This window comes from Cervus canadensis, chromosome 18, assembly GCF_019320065.1.
Source record: "Cervus canadensis isolate Bull #8, Minnesota chromosome 18, ASM1932006v1, whole genome shotgun sequence".
NCBI lineage: Eukaryota > Metazoa > Chordata > Mammalia > Artiodactyla > Cervidae > Cervus > Cervus canadensis.
The window spans coordinates 20,498,061-20,517,246 of record NC_057403.1 but is presented as its reverse complement, the minus strand read 5'-3'; the positions used below and the strand labels follow the sequence as shown (position 1 = coordinate 20,517,246).

The 19,186-nt window shown below is 55.5% G+C and overlaps 3 protein-coding genes across 4 annotated transcripts; 2 read left to right on the top strand and 1 right to left on the bottom strand.

The window, feature by feature from the left end:
• The first annotated feature begins 99 nt into the window (after positions 1-99).
• LOC122420962 lies at positions 100-4,200 on the top strand. Its single transcript, XM_043436604.1, has 5 exons — positions 100-1,860; positions 2,119-2,319; positions 2,420-2,581; positions 3,284-3,411; positions 3,814-4,200. Exons 1-5 carry the CDS (start codon positions 1,708-1,710, stop codon positions 4,181-4,183), a joined length of 1,014 nt encoding a protein of 337 aa, XP_043292539.1. The 5' UTR covers positions 100-1,707; the 3' UTR covers positions 4,184-4,200.
• A 747-nt stretch (positions 4,201-4,947) lies between these two features.
• Positions 4,948-6,127, top strand: LOC122420964 (lutropin subunit beta). 2 transcript variants are annotated; one of them, XM_043436607.1, is made up of 3 exons: positions 4,948-5,069; positions 5,374-5,541; positions 5,793-6,127. In XM_043436607.1, exons 1-3 carry the CDS (start codon positions 5,055-5,057, stop codon positions 6,033-6,035), a joined length of 426 nt encoding a protein of 141 aa, XP_043292542.1. In that variant the 5' UTR covers positions 4,948-5,054; the 3' UTR covers positions 6,036-6,127. The 2 variants fall into 2 exon arrangements, with proteins under 2 accessions (XP_043292542.1, XP_043292541.1); XM_043436606.1 differs by lacking the exon at positions 4,948-5,069 and having other exon boundaries at positions 5,279-5,541.
• Positions 6,128-6,203: 76 nt separating this feature from the next.
• On the bottom strand, positions 6,204-19,058 carry RUVBL2 (RuvB like AAA ATPase 2). Its single transcript, XM_043436601.1, has 15 exons — positions 18,671-19,058; positions 16,287-16,341; positions 15,962-16,017; positions 15,540-15,681; positions 13,645-13,774; positions 13,432-13,498; positions 10,819-10,925; positions 10,640-10,733; positions 10,145-10,268; positions 9,721-9,815; positions 9,516-9,634; positions 7,359-7,478; positions 6,864-6,993; positions 6,416-6,530; positions 6,204-6,317 (listed from the first exon to the last, which is right to left on the bottom strand). Exons 1-15 carry the CDS (start codon positions 18,680-18,682, stop codon positions 6,292-6,294), a joined length of 1,392 nt encoding a protein of 463 aa, XP_043292536.1. The 5' UTR covers positions 18,683-19,058; the 3' UTR covers positions 6,204-6,291.
• Between the last annotated feature and the right edge of the window lie 128 nt (positions 19,059-19,186).

Sequence of the window (19,186 nt, the reverse complement as noted above, 5' to 3'; positions counted from 1 at the left end):
CTGTTTATGAACTCTAATACAACTTGTCAGATCAACTCTGGTGGATTTGACCATTGGAGTTCCTCAGCTTCTAAGCTGCTGACCAGGTGATCTCAAAGGACATCACCTTGTCCAACCTGAAGAGACTGACAAGGAGGGGATACTTGGGGGGATTATAAAACTGTGTGGGGGGGTTTATAAAAACTGGAACATGTAGGCAACTAGTTGGGAGCTGGGGTTCAATAAGAAATCTTATTTGGTCAGATGGGGCAAGTGCTTAGAATGCTCTGTTTTGAGGTAGTGAGCTACCTATGACAGGAGTACAAGCAAGGTTGAATGACCAGAGGTCAGGATGCTTAAGATTTTGGCCTTGGTGGGGAGTTGGAGTCAGGTTTCCATCCCCTTCCCTGTCCCAGCCTTTGCAATATACTCAGAAAGAAATAGACCTTATCATTGTCCAGCTTGAGTAGGACATGTGGTCTTGACCAATTGACCTGCCCCCTGGCTGAGATCAGGGGAGATTTGGATGCTCATCAGTCTAGAATGAGCCAGGAAAATCCAATAGGATAAGTGGCCCCAGAAGCCTGAATGAGGGGTCTGTGGAATCCTGGGGCAGCCGCAGAAGGCAGCCTCAGTTTCCCCTGTCTGAAGAACGGGTTGGTAGGAAGAAAATGGGGACTAAGGAGGCAGAGGCTTTGATCAAAAGGGTTTTAAAGTGAGGAACAGACAAGAGAACTCAGAGGTAGACCCCACACCCTCAGAACACCCATTCATATATTACCACTCCATAGCCACACACATGTGCACACTTGCGCACATGCACACGTGCATTTTTGCCTTTGTTTCTACATCTTGTGTTCTAGGTCTGTGGTTCCCGCTCTCTTCTGCCACCTCCTTTGCTGTTGCTGTCTAAATTCTTGTCCCATAATCTCTGGGTCACTAGCTCTCTTTCTGTCCCTGCTTCTCACTCGCTGTCTCTCACTCACTCTTGTATGTATTTTTCTCATTCATCAAAACTCTTTCCACATCCCCCTCTTTATTGCTAAGTATTTCCCTCTGGGCCCCTCCCTCTTCGCCCACCCCCATACCCAGGTGGAAGTTTTCAACCAAATCAAAGGCAGGCAGGACAGAAGAAGTCGAAGCTGATGCTGACTCCTTCAGCGCACACAGCGAGGGAGGGCGAGCCCCGGGGAAGTCTGGAAATCGTTACCCACCCCCTCACCCCCATCCCCCCTCTGCCGCTGGAGGTGGGCTGTCCTGGCAGAGGAAGGAGGTAGCTAAGAAGGCTGGGACCTTATAGGAAAGGGGGGGGGGGCAGTGTTTCTCGTGGATTCCCTGATGTGCTAGGTGACTCTGTCCTCCTTCCACTCTGTTTCTCTATTTCTGGGTCTCTGACACGCCCCCAGGTCTCAGCCCCTCGCTCTCTGCTGTCCGGTCTCTGGGTCTCAGATTCTAAACTCTGAATTTCTATTCCCCTCCCTCCCCCCACTTCCTACCCTCCTCTCCCTCTGGGTCTCCCTCCACCATTTTTCTGAGCTTTTGTCCCCTTGGGGACTCTGCACTCTCTCAAAAGTCCTGTTCCTCCAAGCCTGGGTCTCTTACTCTATCCATCCAGCCATACACTAATAGGCCCTCCATTGGCTGCCTTCAGGGTGGGCGGGTTCTGTCACCCGGGGCGACAGCAACAACAAGCCTGCTCCTGCTAAGCTACGGGGCAGGAGTGGGACCATGGCGGGTCGGACCCTAGCTCTGCGCTACGGTCCCCCATGGTCCCCCATCTCTGGAACCGAGGTGCCCAACTGGCCCAACTGGCATCTCAGCAGCAGTGGCGTCGCCCACCACTTTATCCCGCCCGTGTCCTTCCCCCCGCCCACTGTGCAGGTGAGAGGACCCTAGCCTCTTGGCCAAGAGGAGACTGGGGTCCCAGACTCAAGGAGGAGCCTGGGGATCCAAACACTTGCTGGATTTGGGCGATTTGGGGCTTCCACTCCTGTCTGACTGAAGGAGGAGGGTCTCAGGGTCTGGGGCCGAGAAAGGAGGCGCCAGCGAACCCGGATGCCTGGAACTGGCGGGAGGAAGGGCTGGGAGCTGACCAGATTCCTGAGTCCTTTCAGCTGACGGCCCGCACCTTCTGCTCAGTCCACGGTCGCGGAGCCCCTGCCCCCAGCCGCAAAGCAGGACTTGCATGTCTGGGCTTTCGACGAGGTCATCAGCAGATGGGAGACAACCTCGGGCTCAGCTCTCGTGCCTAAGACCCACGGAGGGCCCTACGCACAGCCCAAGGCCCCAGAACCTGCGAACCCCACCCGGACTGTGGGGATCAAGGATTTAGGGGAAAAAGTAAGGTTCCGGGATGCCCAGGTCCGGGGTAGACAGGGCTGGGGGCTGCACTGGAATCCCGTGCACCCTCACGCTGGGTCCCCGCCTCGCCTTCTCTCAGCTGAGACATCGCGGCTGGCGCCTCCCTCTGATCACCAAGCACCAGTGCAGTGAGACGAAGGCGCAGTACGGCGGCTGGCCCGACCTGGACCGGGGCCCCACCTCCTACTTCGGGTCCCAGCCCCTAGAGCTTGCAGACCACCACCGAGGGGGCCCTTCCCAGGTAGCGGAGAACCGCAGTGGCAGGATCTGGCAGAACTTTGAGTGCCTAGGGCGGGGGAAGGGAGCTCAGAAGCTAGGAACCGGGCTGAGACCCTAGCGCCGGGTCAGAAGAAATTCTAAGTCCAGGGGCGCAAGAATGGGACCGAATCTGAAGTTGCCTAGACTAGGGGAGGGGGTTGGCACTGTGCAAGCGGAGTCAGGAGGAGGCGGGGACTGGAAACCCAAAAGCCCAGCTCTGAGGCGGGTCTAGTAAATCCTGGGGCGGGCCTAGGAGCTAGGGGCGGAGCTACGCAGCCTAAAGTACTCGTAGGCGGAGCTCGAATATTCTGAGGCGGGTTTGGTACCGGAGAAAAGGCTGGCTTCTCCTCTTAGGGTAAAGTAAGGAGGAATGGTTTCTGCTGAATTCCAGCCGCGGGACCAGTCTAGGGGAGGAGCCAGGGAGGTCTTTCAGTGACTGGGGACTTGGCGGGCAGAATACTTGGATTTTGGAGGTGAGGCTAGTAAGGGTTTTGACTTGGGGCGCGAAGTTGAAGTGCACTGACGTGCAATTGACCAAGGATTCTGATTCTGGGGGCGGGTGTCAGGGCCTGGTTCAGAGGGGCTGTTGAGACCCAACAAAGAGGAATTCTCAGTCTGGCAGCCAGGGCATGGAACGGGTTATGAAGGTTTTCTTGCTCATTCCTCCTCCCCCGATCTTCCTTAGGCTCTAATCCCTTGGACCAAGAACCCCGAGCTGGCCGGCCGGCCTTTCACAATTTCTGACCGGGGCATACTGGACCGCCATCAGCTCTATCTGACCACTTCGGCCCGGGACTTTCGGCCCTATTCGAAGTGAGCCTGGGTCCTCGCTTGGCCCCGTCCCCCTGCACAACCTCCGCAGAGGCTGGTGGGACGCCGAGCCCCCCAGCGTTGACTGCCCCTCTCTGACTCAGTAGTCTCGGCCTTCAGTCCCTGCGCGGGCAAGAACCAGAAATTCAGACCCAGCCCCAACCTCTTTTAGCGCTCTGGTTCACTTAGTGTCAACTCTCAGGAACAAGGAGCCCTCAAAGGGCCCAAGAGGGAGTTCCGGATCTGAGGGCATGGCCCTGAGGGTCTAAGACCGGCCTCCTTTGGGTTTGAGTCCCCAGATAATTCCCCAGTCCCAAGCCTCCTAAAGGGTCCCAGACTCCTACAAATGTGTCCTCGAGGATCCAGCTGTGCCTTCCCCATCCTGCCTCCACCCTAACCCAACAGGAAGGAGTTGTCAAGCTATCCTCGCAAGGATTCGATGACCTCAAACTTCGGGGAGACGCCCCAGACCGGCGGCCACAGCCAGAAGCAGCTGCCCTGTCGGTCCTCCTCTCGGCCACCCCAGCCGCCGAAAATCCGCTTGTCTCGCGGTCGCCCAGTGATGCCCGTCGTGCCGCACCGAGGGGCGCTGACTCTGGCTCAGGAATCCTACAACCTCCCGCTGCACCCACTCCGCCGGCTGGACCGTTTCTGCCCGCTGGAGCTGCCCTGGGGCGGCCCCCACTGGAAGCCCGTGTCAGGCATCTACAGTGTGCCTCATGCCTACCTCACCGAGAACTCCAACTACGGCAGCTTGAAGCCAGAGTTGGTCTGAATCAGACCAGCCAGCCCCGCCCTGGACACGCCCCCGAGACGAGGCGGGCCAAGCCTGGAAGACCATGACTAGGGGCTCACTGGGCGGGGCTAGCCCCGCCCATCTGAGGGCGAGCCAGATCTTGGCCCTTGGGCGGGGCGAATCTAACATTCGCTCAATTGCGGGGGCGGGACTGAGCCTGGAAAATGTACCTTGAGGTTGTAAGACATGTCTTCTGCTGCCGAAGGGGCACAGCTTATCTTACTCGATGAGTTAAAGAGCCTAAGTCACGCCCTTTGCTGGGTTTGGTTCCGGCATCCTGGCTTTTGGGGCCCGAGTGTGGGGCAGGTGGGATTCCCACTGAATCCTTTTTGGAGGGGCGGTGCGAGTGGACCCCCACTACCTCTGGCCACAGAATCCGATATTGAAGCTACGCCCCTCCTAAGAAGTCGGATTCAGGCTTTGGCCGGAGGAGCAGGGTTGAAGCTGCAGCCAATCACCATCGGAGTATTGTCAGGGGTCGGTGCTGCAGCCTCGGCCGGGTCCCCTCGTGATGGGTAGAGGCGCTCACAAGGCAAGCGGCACAACTGAGGGCCTCCAGTATCTGATTTCTTATACTCCCACCACAACCTCCCTAGCACCTGGGGATTGAGTCTCGTGAAGTCACCTTCTCCTTGGGTGTCTTCTGCTTCATGGTGCGGGAGCCACTCAGGGAGTGGGGGGAGGGGTGCGCCATGGAGCCACTCTTGCCTCTCCCTGACCTTGTCTGCCTCTCGCCCCCGGGGAGATTAGTGTCCAGGTTACCCCACCATGCTGCCACCCCCGGTGGCCTTGCCGCCCCCACAGCCTGCAGGTATAAGACCAGGTAAACACAGCAGGGGAGGCGCCAAGAATGGAGATGCTCCAGGTAAGGCTGTAGGGCCCCTTGCGACTCCATCCAGGCCACAGCTAGCAGGAAGTGGGAAAGTCCGGGGACCTGGTGAAGGAGGCCTCTTTCTAGAAGGGTGTGGGGAGGACAGAAGGCCTGCTGGCAGGAGGACAGCAGGTGGGGCCTGAGGTCTTGGGGTGTCTGGGGTCCCTGGGGATGGGGATGGGAAATCCTTGAATGGAAGGTGGCAGGCACAGGAGCTGGGACCCTGAACGTATGTATGCAGGGTTCGGGGGGTGGGGTGAGGGCTCTGGCTGGGCCTGAGGCACTGGCCTTGTCCCAGGGGCTGCTGCTGTGGCTGCTGCTGGGCGTGGCCGGGGTGTGGGCTTCCAGGGGGCCACTGCGGCCGCTGTGCCAGCCCATCAACGCCACCCTGGCGGCTGAGAAGGAGGCCTGCCCCGTCTGCATCACTTTCACCACCAGCATCTGCGCCGGCTACTGCCCCAGCATGGTGAGCTGCTGAGGGCGGGCGGGTGCCGCCACGTCAGCTCCAGGCAGATTACTCGGGGCCAGGCCCATAGAAGACCGGAAGTGGCACTGGGGGTGGAAGGGTGGCCTGCTGCCTGGGGAACGGGCTGGGCAGGTGGGAGGGAGAGCACAGAGGGTCCCCTGGACGCCTGAGTCTGGGATCTGTGGGGTGCAGTGGGGGAGCTCGGGGGAGAGCTTGGCCCCAAGGAGACACTCAAGCTCCCCGCCCTCCAGAAGCGGGTGCTGCCTGCCATCCTGCCGCCCATGCCCCAGCGGGTGTGCACCTACCACGAGCTGCGCTTCGCCTCCGTTCGGCTCCCCGGCTGCCCACCTGGCGTGGACCCAATGGTCTCCTTCCCCGTGGCCCTCAGCTGTCACTGCGGGCCCTGCCGCCTCAGCAGCACTGACTGTGGGGGTCCTAGAACCCAACCCTTGGCCTGTGACCACCCCCCGCTCCCAGACATCCTCTTCCTCTAAGGATGCCCCACTTCAACCTCCCATGCCTCCTAACTCCCGGAGCCAGCAGACGCTCCTCCCCTCCCTTCCCAATAAAGACTCGTCAAACTGCACTCCGGGGTTGTCTTTCTAGGGGCTCGTGCGCGCGCACACACACACACACACACACACACACACACACACGATGGGTCCAGTTTCAGAACCATTTTATACAAAGTCACAGTGTCAGAACTCTAGTAGAAAACGGGGGTGGGGGTGAGGGGGAAAGGTGATCAGCTCAGGAGGTGTCCATGGTTTCACCTTCTGTGGGGAGAAGGAAAGCCACGTGGTCAGAGCCGCCCAGCAGGCAGGGCCAGGGCTCCCTCCTCCCTCTCCGGGGCAGGCACGATGGGGATACTCACTGAGCTCGTTGAAGAGGAAGGCATCTTGGTATTCCTTCATGTACTGCGTGGAGCGCGACTCGTCCAGGAAGAGCGAGTAGACCCGTTTGATGTCGTCCACCTGCACCTCGGTGCCCTGATGGGGGACACGAGACCTCAGGGGGGACCCACCCAGGGGCCAGGTCACGTCCTGCCATGACCGCCTCCTGGCTGTGGGCCCCACCACTCCATCCCTCAGTTTCTTCATCTGTAAAATGGACTTAACAGCATCAACTGGCAGCCAACAGATATTTACCCAGCACCTCCCATATGTCAGGCTGGGAGCCACAGAAATACACCCAAGGGCCCGAAGTTCCCTGCCTTCGAAAACTTTTAAGTTCTGGGACTAAATGCAACCGCCCAGGGAAAGCCCTGGGAGTGGCGTGTGGACCGCTCACTCCTCTGACGCTGGGTGGACTCGGCGGCTCACCTTGCGTTTGCGGCACACCAGGCTAGCAGCCGTGATGAGCTGGATGGCATAGCGCAGTGAGGTCTCCAGCCCGATGCGGGTCAGCACCGTGTAGGCGTCCTCGCTCATCTCCACGTCTTCCTCCTCGCACCTGCGGGCAGGGAGGGGCGGGGGTGTTCAGCCAGGGACCGAGCCATGAGCAGTCAGAATCCTCGGAAGCCCAGAACGCGGAGAAGGGCCACCGAGGCAGGAGCTGGACCTCAACCTCGGGCCTCCTGAGCCTCCCCCTTTCAGGGCTCTTTCCCCTGTGCCAGGCACCTGCACAGCCCCGCCCTTGTCCAAAGAGCCCCGCCCACCCATCAGAGGCCACAGCTCAGATGCCCTGCCCAGCCCTGCTTCTGGCAGGCCGTGACCTCCTCCGCAGGCCTCAGCGGTCCCCACGCGTCAAGCAGGGTGGACACCAGCCCCTCTGGCCGGCAGCCTGGTCCTGCCCGGGAGGTGGGGCCCCGCCCGCACCGGATACGAAGGATCTGCTTTGTGTCCTTCTCGCTGTAGGGGGAGGTGGAGACGATGAGCAGCCGGTCCAGCAGGTCGATGGGGATGCCGTGGGGGCTCTGGTAGCTGGTGCCCCGGATCCTGGGGAGGAGGAGGAAGGGAGTGCCATCAGGGTGACGCCCCTAGAACCGGGCCCTTCCTTCTCTACACTCAGAACACCCCATCCCACCCACCCCCTCGCCACAGACCACTCACTGGGCCAAATACCGCTGAGCCTTCAGCTTCGGGCTGGCGTCACCACCCCCTAACTGCGTCGCTCCCCCTTCGGAGCCAGGCTGGTCTGAGCTAGAGATCTAGGTCTTGGATTACTGCATCAAGGTCCCACTCCTCTGCTGGACCCAGAGCTCCACAAGGGAGGGACTGGGCCCACCCTGTACCCCCACTGCACCTGGCCGAGCACAAGGTCAGGCACGTGGCCGGTGCCAGGAAATAGCAGATTCCTGTTATGTGTGGGAGCTGGGATCTATAACTTGGGGGCAATCACTCAATTAGCAAGTACTGAACCACTGCCCCTGGAGGAAACAGTAACACATGGCTAGGCTCTTGACAACCTCTGTCACAATGTCTGGCCACCAGATAGCCTGGTTTCAGGTGTTTCTGTTTAAAGACACCCGACTCAGTATATATTATTGACTTTTCATGCTGAACTCATGCCCATAGCCTCTGAACTTGTCCCCGACAGATGCTATCTAACACGTGTTTTCTCCATACGGCCCATCCCTGCTGTGCTCAGAGACATTCGACAGCTGGGGGACACTTTATGATTTATTTTAATTTTCTGGCCGCTCCACACAACATGTGGAATCCTAGTTTCCCAACCAGGGATCAAACCCTTGCTCCCTGCTTTGGAAGTGCGGACTCCTAACCACTTGACTGCCAGCGAAGTCCCCTAGGGGCCATTTTAAAGTGCAAAATCATCAGGAACAAACAGCATACAGTGTGACGCCAGTGGCAACGAGTAGATCAAGAAAAGGATGCTTGATTATAGCATGTGAGCTGAAACTAGGAGGCGGAGCATCACCTGCTTTGACCGTCGCCTGGACTGTCTGCCGTGGGCCATTCAATTTTTCCCTGCTCTGCACACACCCGTGAATGACAGCCAAAGTGTGGCAAATATCGATTTGGGGGCTACAGATCATCTGTAGCAAGTAAGCAGAATCACAAATATGGAAGATATCTGCAGGATAATGAGGAGTGACTGGGTTTGCAGCCTCTCACAAGTGACGCCCCTGATCCCCTGGCCTGACCTTTAGCTGCTACAAACATGCTCATTTGGATACCAAATTCCAGCCCTGCTGCTTTCCACATGTGACCGTGGGGAAGTCACCGGGCCTAGCTGTCCCCCGTCTTGAAAACAGGGTTGAGGGAACTCCTTGGTGGTCCAGTGGTTACGACTCCGTGCTTCCACTGCAGGGGGCACAGTTTTGAATCCTGGTTGGGAAATTAAGATGTGGCAAGCCATGTGGCATGGCCAAAAAATAAAATTAGTAAGATAAGGGGCTTCCCTGGTGGTCCAGTGATTAAGACTCCAAGATTCCTACGCAGGGGGCACAGGTTAGATCCCTGGTTGGTGAACTAAGATCCCACAGGCCCTGCAGTATGTGTTTTGCGACGAGAGAAGGGAACGGGATGGGGCTGAGACGATATCCAGCACCTGAACTCCTTCTGAGGAAATGCTGAGCCAAGAGCCAGGGACAACCTGCCCCTTGCCCCTGGTGGTCGCGCCCTTTCTTCCCTGGGCTTCAGCTGGCACAAGTCTGAAATCATGCACCTGAGCAGCCCCGGGCAACGGGTCCAGGTGGCCATGCTGGGTGCAGCCTTCAGGCCCCCAGCTCTCATGAGCTCTCTGCCCCCCACTTCCTTCTCCCTTCCTGTGGACTTTTGAAGATGAGGCGAGGAAGAGCCAGCAGGGAGAACTGGGCACAGCAAAACCCCACGGCAGAGGCACCCAAGCTTTACGTTGTCTGGTACTCTTCCTGCCTCAGGGATTTTTCCACTGTATCCTTAGGTCAAGAGAAAATACCAAGTTCTGTTCCCTTTATTTCTATGCAGCAGTGAGGTACGAGCGACTTGCTCCCTGTTCTCCTGGGGCCTCCTCGGGGGCCGGCGGGGGCTCACCGGGTGATGCCGCGGTTGGTAGCCATGATGAGGACAGGCGCCATGTCACTCTCCAGGGCCCGGTTGAGGAAGGAGAAGCTCTCAATGTCCAGCATGTGGACCTCGTCGATGAACAGCACCTGGGGGCCATTGGGCGGGCGTCACACCCACCTCCCACACCCCTCTTCTCCCGCGCCCCCCCACCTGGCCTGGCCTGGGTACTCACGCCGGGGATGATCTCCGCCTTGCCCTCCTCCCGCCACTCGGCCACCTTGGCGTTGATCTGCTCTCGGACTTCGGACTTGATCTCCCCTGTGTCGCCTGTGGGAGGCGGGGTGGGGGTGGGGGGGCAGGGTGTCAGAGAGGAGAGAGGGATCCAGGGCCGGGGGTGGGGGAGGATGATGGACGAAGGCAGAGAGAGATGGGACGCCGGGGACACAGAGACCGAGCTGGAGTGGTGACATGATAGCGGCCGGGGAGCCAGAGACGTCCCAGAGAGGCAACAGACGGGGAGAGACGAAGCAAACCACAGGTGGAGAAGAGTGGAAGACGGCAAAGAGGGATGGAGGGGACGGAAACGCCAGGCCGTCCTGGTGCATGGCGGGGAGGGGAGGGGGCCACCCGGCGGGGGTGGGACGGATGGGCCTCACCTGAGAAGAGCGCCAGGAAGCCCTGAGTGCGCGAGTTGATGACGTCGATCTCGTGGAGGGACACCGTGTGCACCACCTCCTTGCGTTTCTGCAGCTCCCCGTCTGGGCACTGCACGAACTTGGTCTATGGGGTCGGGGCGGGGTGCAGGGTTAACAAGGGCAGAAAAGAGCATGAAGCGGGGGCCCCGGGGGGCTGTCAAGGGGAGACAGGCTCCCCGGAATGGAGTTAGGAATCCAGATGGGGGTTATGCAGAAAGCCCACGCCTGAGGGATAAAGACTCGGGCAGTCCAGAGCACTGGACAGGGGTTCCTGGAGGACCCGGAAACCAGGAAGCTGAGGGTCCCTGGCTGTCCTGGAGGGTACGGGGAAGCACCAGGAGGGCCAGAGACACAGGGCTGGGGTGACAGGAGGATCCAGACCCTGTTGGCGCTGGGGGATGGGGGAGAGAGAAACATGCTGGTGCCTGAGTGAGGGGACCCAGGAGCCCAGCCCACCTGGGAGCCCATGGCGTCATAGTCACGAGCACGTGTGAAGGAGCGTCCCAGCTTAGAGATCTTGCCTGTGGCCTTGTCGATGGTGATCACGTCCCTGCAAGGGAAGGAGGGCAGGGGTGAGGACAGGAAGAGCTAGAGGCCCCCTAACCCGGCCACCGGGTGTGGCCCCCACTGCTCACCCTGCCTGGACCTTGTCCTTGGTCAGGGATTCGATCATCTTGGTGCCCAGGTCATATATGGTCTCCATCTCTGTGGTCTTGAGGGTCAGCTTGCCCACTTTGGAGCCCTGAGGGGTGACAGGTAAGGGGTTTAGAGGGGGCCCTGATGTCTCCCCAGCACAGCTTCAGAACCAACATGACATGGGGCAGTGCTGGGGGCTTGATGAAGATATCCACTGTCACAGCCTCGGTGACAGCTTTGTGGGCATGTATATGTCAAAACCTAAAATCCTGAAAACTTTCTAGGGTGTGGCTTATTGGAGGTCAGTTGTGCCTTAATAAAGTTGTTATTAAAAATCCAGTAAAGGGGACTTGCCTCGCAGTCCAGTGGATAAGACTCTGTACTCTTAATGCAGGGGGCCCAGGTTCGATCCCTGGTCAGGGAACTAGATCCCATATGCCACAACTAAGACCTGGCTCAGCCTAAATAAATAAATTAAAACCAGTAAAGGAACAGACAGGGACTTCCCTGGTGGTCCAGTGGTTAAAACTCCACAATTCCCATGCAGGAGGCGTGAGCCTGATCCCTGGTTGAGGAACTGAGATCCCACATGCCCCCCAAAGAGAAACAAACAAAAACCTAAGAGGAAATCTGTAAAAACAACAGGTACCTGAGGTCCCACCGAAGGGTCAAGGCGGGGGGGTCCCACTCTAACATTTGTTTTTCATACCCATATAAAAGGTGGTCCTTTGTTAACCTCAAACCCAGAAGAACACAGCTAAGACAACAAAAATGCCATGCCCCATCCCCAAGAGATAAGCTAGGAAAACAAAAATGCCACACACCCTCCCCACCAGATAAGCTAAGAAAACAAAATGTCACACTCCCGCCCCACAGGATAAACAGTCACCAAGTCTGGGCTTTTTCCAGCATGTCCTGTCGCACCTGTTTCCTGGAGTTGTTTCCATAGCGAGATGCTCCCTTTGTAGGGACAGGTGGCAGGTGGGTTTGGAGAGGGAGTTAAAGGGAGTTTTGGTTGTTCATTTTCAGTTTTCCTTTTTGGCTGTGCTGGGTTTCGGCTAGGGCATGTGGATCTTAATTCCCTGAACAGGGATCGAACCCAGGCCCCCTGCATTGGAAGCACAGAGTCCCAGCCACTGGGCCACCAGGGAAGTCCCTGGTTGTTCATTTTGACGAGGATATATCCATGGATTTCTTCTGTAATCTCTTTAAACTCTAACTGAAAGAACTATCTGGGGAATAGCTTTCCCTATACTTAAAGAGTCTTCTATCATGTTTTATTTTTTTTTTTACCATGTTTTTAAAATTCAAAATTTAATTGCCAATAGATAAGACTAACTTAGGAGGCTGTTACAAGTGCTAAAAGTGCAAGTTGACTGCAATTATTCACTTTAAGTCTATTTCCACTGAAAATGAGAAGCTAATGAAAAAAGAGGAGGGTGTTCCTACAATACACAGAAATGGAAGGTAGGACTATGCATCAGGTCAATGGATTTGAAGCAATTTTAGATTTTCTTTTATTTAGCATTTTATTAACACCTGTAACTTAATATTTAACAGAGAACTACAAACACGGATGAACCTCGAAGACATACACAAAAAGTCATATATTGTCGGATTCCATCGGAGGCAAATCCATTAAGACAGGAAGTAGATTTGTGGTTGCCAGGGACTGCAGGTGGGGTGGGAGGGGAGGAGGAGCGACTCTGAAAGGGTTGATGGTTAGTTTATGTTATGTGATTTTATGTCGGTGAAAAACAAGAGACCTACAGAAAAACTGTTAAGACAAAGAGAGATAGAGATGAAGGGGAAACCAGACTATGAAAGAAGACTTAAAAGACATGAAGTTTTTAAAATGGGCAATCTTAGAATACACAGTTGGGTGATAAAAGCTAATGAAACTCAAAACAGGTGAGGGTGGCTATTTCTATGAGGTATTGCAGAAAGAGGCAGAAGGAAGGGGCAGGGGTGGGGGTGCTGGCTAAGTTTTAGGGTTTTTTAAATCTTTTTTTAAAGATTTTTTTTTTGGATGTGGACCATTTTTAAAGTCCTTATTGAATTTGTTACAATATTGCTTCTGCTTTGTCTTGGTTTTATGGCTGAGCGGCACATAGGATCTTAGCTCCCTGACCAGGGATTGAATCTGTGGTGGAATTGCGGAGTCCTAACCACCGGACCATCGGGAAAGTTCTGCTAATTAATTCTTACTGGAGTACAGTTGAGGTATTAGGATCTACAAATCCAACGGGTCTGTAAGCCTATTAGGAATTAACTGTGAGAAACTTCAAGACCCCTCTGTCATTCCATCGCTCGGTTTATTTTTTAAAGCATAGTTGATTTACAATATTGTGTTCATTTCTGCTGTACTGCAAAGTGATTCAGTTAGACATATATATGTTCTTTTCCATATCCTTTTCCATTGTTCTACCACTTAGCTCAAAGCGCCCCTCACAAATAGACAAACTGCCATCAATTCAACCGACCCTCTCTTGCCGGCATATGGATGACTCTAAGCTGCATCTCAAACCTTCCATGGGATTCTGACCTCAGTGCAGACCCAGCACCCTCACCCTCCAGCCCTTGGACTAGTCTAGACTCGGGAGCAGACTCACCGTCCCCGTGGCTGGCCGATCAATCTGGATCTCCACCACCTCCCCTTCGATGATCTCGGTCTCCTCCCTGGCCAAAGAACAGATCTAAGGAGATAGCCCGTGGCCTGGGCCCTCAGGAACTGCTCACCCCTGTGGGCCCGTGGGTGCAGGACGAGCTGGCATCCCTCAGAGGGCGTCCCGAGGCTGCTGGGAGCCACCATCACTCCTGCTTACTTGATGCGCACGCCGATGGAGCGCCGGAAGGCCTGGGTCAGCGCCTCTGTCTTGCTCATCTCCAGGGAGAAGATCTCACTGCCTGCGATGGCTGTGAACGGGGTGTCGGGGCCCAGGGCCTGTGCCATGCCTGAGGAGGGAGGCAGTTTGGGTAGGTGGTCCAGGCACCAGGTCCCCAACCAGCTCTTCTCCTTCTTCAGACAGGAGGAGCAGGAGAGAGGGGCTGGGTGCTGCAGGGCAGACAGGGAGACTTGGAGAAGGCGAGCGATGGAGGACCATGTTGGGAGGCCCTGGGTTGGAACCCCATGCTGCCCAGACCATAAACTTTACGACTCTACAATCATGCTGGACCTGCCTACCAATCTCTAAGAGCTATTTAGCCTCAGGGCTTGGGGGAGATGAGCAAGGGTGGAGGCAAGGGGCTGAAAGAGAAAGTTAAGAGAGACTGTGGAGGTCCGAATCCCGGCTTCAATGCTTAGCACCAAGTTATCCTAAGAAGCCTAGGCTGCTCCCCAAACCAGCCTGCCCCTCTGGTTAATGGGAACCACAAATAACAAGCCCTGGCAGGGGACAACATCTCTGCATAGGAGCGATGATGAGGGCGGGTAGGCATGCCCTGGTGCTCAACCGTGACCCTGACACGTGCCCTGGAACCAGCACAGGGAAGGGCCTCCTCTATGTTCTGGGGCCTGGGGTCGGCTGGCAGACAGCGGGTAGTTCCTGCCATCACTCCAAGCTCTGGGCCTCTCTGCCAGCTCCCCTTCCTGAGGCTCTGCCCAGCTCTGGGCCAAGTCTCCCAGACAGGAAATCACTGAACCCTCCTGAGCAGTGCGAGCTGGCAACTCTCCCTGGTCCCCTTTCCAGAGGCATGCCACACTCTGCACCTGGGTATCGTGCTCCCTACTGTCTATCCAAGGGACTCCCAGACTTCCGGACTCGCAGTTCCAGTACTAACTCACCTGGGATGTCCCTCCTGACAGCTGCCACCCCATTCTCTCCCATCGCCCTTCATCGGAGAAGCTGCCTCTGCTCTTTACACGTACGGGACTGTGTCCACGAACACCTGCCCCAGGCTGGAAGCCCCTCATAGTCAGGACTTCGGTCTTAATCATCTTGGTGTCCCCAAATATGAGTGTTACTTTTTCTTAACTGAGGACCTAGCTGTTACCTTGAGTCTCACTGCCTGGCCCCATAATCCAGGCACAAAGATGAGAATAGTGGGGAGACAGAAGAGTCCAGCAAACCTTCAACAAGGAGAAGATGTCGGAGTGCGGTTTTGAAGGATAGATAAGAGCTCAACAAGGATAAGGGACAGTTGTGAGTAAAAGGCTTTTAAATCACTAATGGATTGCAAAAGAGACTGCTGGTTGTCTACACAATGCTCATCTTCCTTTGTTCCAGAACACCCATTTCACTAAGGTAGCAGTGGTCCGAATTAAAATGTAAAACAAAGTTTTAATGTCTCTCTCTCTCCTGTGCAGTAGAGTGTGGTCATTAAACTCTAGTCAATAAAATATAAGCAACAGAATGTGGGTGCCCTGAGACAGCTGCTTAAAAGGAGCTACCTCTAGGAGATACACCCTCATTGCAATTCCTTTCTTCTTCTTCTATGCAGTATGGGTGGGATGGCTGGAGCATAGGCCACCTTCTTGCAACCTGAGGTGTCCCTGACATGGAAGCAAGTGATCTTGAGGCAAGACAGTAGGAGCCCTCATAGGACTGCTCAACAAGCCTGGATTGGCCTATGTTCAGATTCTTCTACGTGACAAAACAAACCCTTAGTGTTTAAGCCACTGCCATTTTGTGCTGTTAGACACGGCTGAACCTGACCCTGACTTACATGGGAGGATCATCCGGTGAGGCCAAAAGAGCTACTGCCTGGAGAAGTGCCTTACCCATGGCAATGGCTGTCTTCCCAGTACCCGGCTGGCCAGCGATGAGAACCGCCCGGCCAGCGATCTTCCCTTCTCGGATCATCTCCAGCACCACACCGGCTGCCCTCCGAGCCGCCAGCTGGCCCACCATGCCCTGGGAAGCCTGGGGGTAGGAGGTGATAAAACATATAAGGAAGGTGACTTTCTACTGAGCTGCTACTGCATTTCTACCACCTTCAGGCCCAAACTATTGGCTGGGACTTCAGAAAAAAAAGGCTTTTCCCCATCCCCATCTTTTAGAGACCTATGTGTGGCTGAATTTTATAAATACAGCACAGCTGAAGATCTGGAAAATCATAACACAGTCCCTGCATTCCCCAGGGCCCTGGGTCCCCTCCACCTGAGGCCTCCCTAGAGAAGCCTTCCCACCCCCTGGGCTCTACCTGCCGTGGCTCCAAGGCATCATCAAGTCCCAGCCCCCGGATGTGGGAGTGAGCGCCTGTGTCCGGAGAAAGAACCAGAAGACATGGTTACCTGCTAGCTCCTGTCAATGCATGGTGTGAGGGATTGGGGCCTGGTAATAGTCCACCCCACCCCCGGGAATCTGATCTGCTCTGGAACTCAGGATCCTTCCTGCTTAGATGGGGGGAGAAATGGGGGATGGTGTGCGGGACTTCCCCTTCTTGGGGGTCCTGGATAGGTGGGCTAGGTCAAGGGCACAGGGGCCAGGCAGACCCTAGGGCCCGTTCCGGATCCACGCTCACTCACCAATACGCTCAATCCGTGTCACATCACGGATCTCTGGAACCTTGGTTGTGGCTGTCTGGGGTTGGAGGAAGAGGCAACAGTATAGACTTTGTGGTCCTAGCTGTCCCTCCTGCCCTCCTCCCATGAAACAGTCCTTTTCTCTCCTCCCCAGAGGCAGGCTGGCAGCCCAAACACCACACCCTTCCTTGGCAATCACCCACTAAGGCTGGTGGGTTGACCCCATGACACTGTTAGTCCCAGCTCTCTGTCACTGGGCCTCTGCATGTGCAGGTCCCTGGGTCCTGCTCTCCCCACCCTCCTCACTGAATTACATCAAGCATCAGTCATTAAGGGAGGCCCTCCCTCGCCCCAGCCCCTGCCTGGCTAGTTCTAGGGTCTTTGGATATCCAAGCAGAAGGAAGGGCCTCCCCTGGTAGGTCAATCTCACACCCATAAGAGACTGCTGGATCAATGCTCTCGGCTCTAATGGATGTTCTATCCCATGAAGGGCACAGCACACATCTCACTGCTTTACCTCAGGGCTCAGTGTTTGGGGTTTGAATGAATGACATCCTGAGCTCATTCAACAAGCAGGTACAGAGGCCTCCTGTGTCCCAAGCTCTCCAAAGAGCAAACTCAGACACTATCCCTTCTCATGAAGGGGGGAGAGATCAGTAAACACTGCCTGGGATAATTCAAGAACCCAGGGGAGATCCTCTCAGATACTCATGGCAGTGTTATTCATAACCCAAAATATCCATCAGTGGATGAACAGACAAACAAAATACGGGTAGCCACACAACATAATATTATTCAGCCATAAAAAGGTATGAACCTCTGATCCACGCTACAAGGGTAAACCTTGAACACACTATGCTGAGTCAAAGAAGCCAGACACAAAAGGTCACCTGTCATATGATTCTATTTATATGCAATGTCTAGAATAGATAAATCCGGAGATATAAAGTAAATCAGTGGCTCTCCAGGGTGAATACAGAAAGGAGGTCTAAGAAGCCAGCATACTGACCCAACTCCTTGGCCACCTGCCCACAACCCTGTTTCTGCTCACAGGTCTCCTAACCAGAATGAGAGGAGATACAGTCATAGGACCCAAGGAAAACCCTCCTCTCTCTGGAACCAAGAGTTCAGACTTCCTGATCACCTTCAGGTCACATGCCTCCTCCCTTGCTGTTTGTGACCCTTCCCGCCCACTCTTCCTCACAGGAGGTTGGTCACTGCCCCCAAACCACTACCAGAAGATTGAGAACATACTCCCACTCACCCCTACACAGCCTATCAGACATTACTTGAGACAGAAAAGAGACATTGATCCAGGAATCCCAACCTTTAGCCATCCCAACATAAACAGACCTGCCTCCTACAAAACCTTTCCTTTCACCATAAGCCTCTCCTACCCCCTGCTGCCCACTGATCCCATGGAAACAGAGGTCATTACAAAACTCTGCCCCTACCATCCCCTCACACTTCCAATACTTTATCCACACCCATGTGAACTGTGTCTCAGGAGGGTGGCCACTGCCCTTTCCTCTTCCACTTCACCATCCACTCCCCTTTGCCATGACAACAGAAACAGAGTCATAGTTCACACCACAGGCACCATCTCATCTCCATCCTAGCCCCATTTGACTGGGGTTACCATGGGAACTGAGGCCTCCAGGAAGCCATGTCCAACCTCCAAGCTAAGGCCACATCCTTTTCTTTATTCAGATGTTTCTTAGAAAAGTACTTGGGGCCTGACCCAGTATACTTGGTCTCTCCTTTACGGAGTTCACATGTATTCATTCAAGTGATAACTTATTGAGCATCCACACTGGGCATGCCATGATGAAGTGCTGGGAATATGAAAACAGTTGAAACAATTCCATGACATGATCTCAAGCCTCTGTGCCCACAGCCATTTTCGACTCTGCGTTCTCAACACTCTTTCTTTTGGCTCAAGACTCGGTAAGCAACTCCACGATCTGAAGCTCATACGGCAGGCCCCTCCTGTGTTTCCCCTTGTACTCAGGTACCACTCACACCACCAACAAACCCAAGACTGTTGTATGGCTTGGAGCCCAAGACACTACAACCCTTATCAGACTTCAAGGCAAAGGACTGCAGAACTGGCCACTGGTTGCGCCCAGAGGATTGGAAGTTGGAGTTCCTACACGATGATGGAGTCGGATATGACCACTGATACCGTAAATATTCACTTGAACCCAGGATGCCGGGATCCTAGTCTCTTCTTTTTTCCTCCCTCAGATCCAGAAGCCCGGGCCCCCAGCTCCCTCCTTCCTCAGACCCAGGAGTCTAGGTCCTCAGCCTCCTCTCCACTAAGATCCAAGAGTCCCCGTCCAGCCCCCTGCTTGAGACTCCTCAGCCCTCAGCACGCCGACACTCACCACGGTTGCCATGATGCTCACCAACCGCCAATATCCTAGCGGAAACGGAAACGCGCTAGGAACGAAGTGTTCTGGCCCCTCTAGACTGCCAAGTCATCCAAAAATCTCGGTGGTTCTTTATAAATATGCAAACTCTCCTGGTGGGGCGTGGTGTCACTTTTTAGGCCCCGCCCACTCGCCGAGGCCGCGTCCATTCCTCTCGCTTCCTGGCTCCTCCTCCTTTTACCCAGAGCCTCCTCCCTAAGGCGATTGCAAAACTCTTTTAACACTTCTTCGGGCAACCACACGTTCCCCACGCTTCCTTTCCTCCTTATCGACCTTCTTCCCTCCCACTCCAACTCTGGGGCCACAAGATTCGGATTGACAGGGTTGAAGGCCAATCAGCTAGCGCAGCAGCAAACTCCGTTCACCCGAGCTCCCTTCAGCTGTCGAGGCGGAGGCGGGGCCGAGCCGAGTGAACGCTACACTGTCCACCAATGAGAAGACGCGGGAGCCCCGCCCCCGGACGCAGACCAA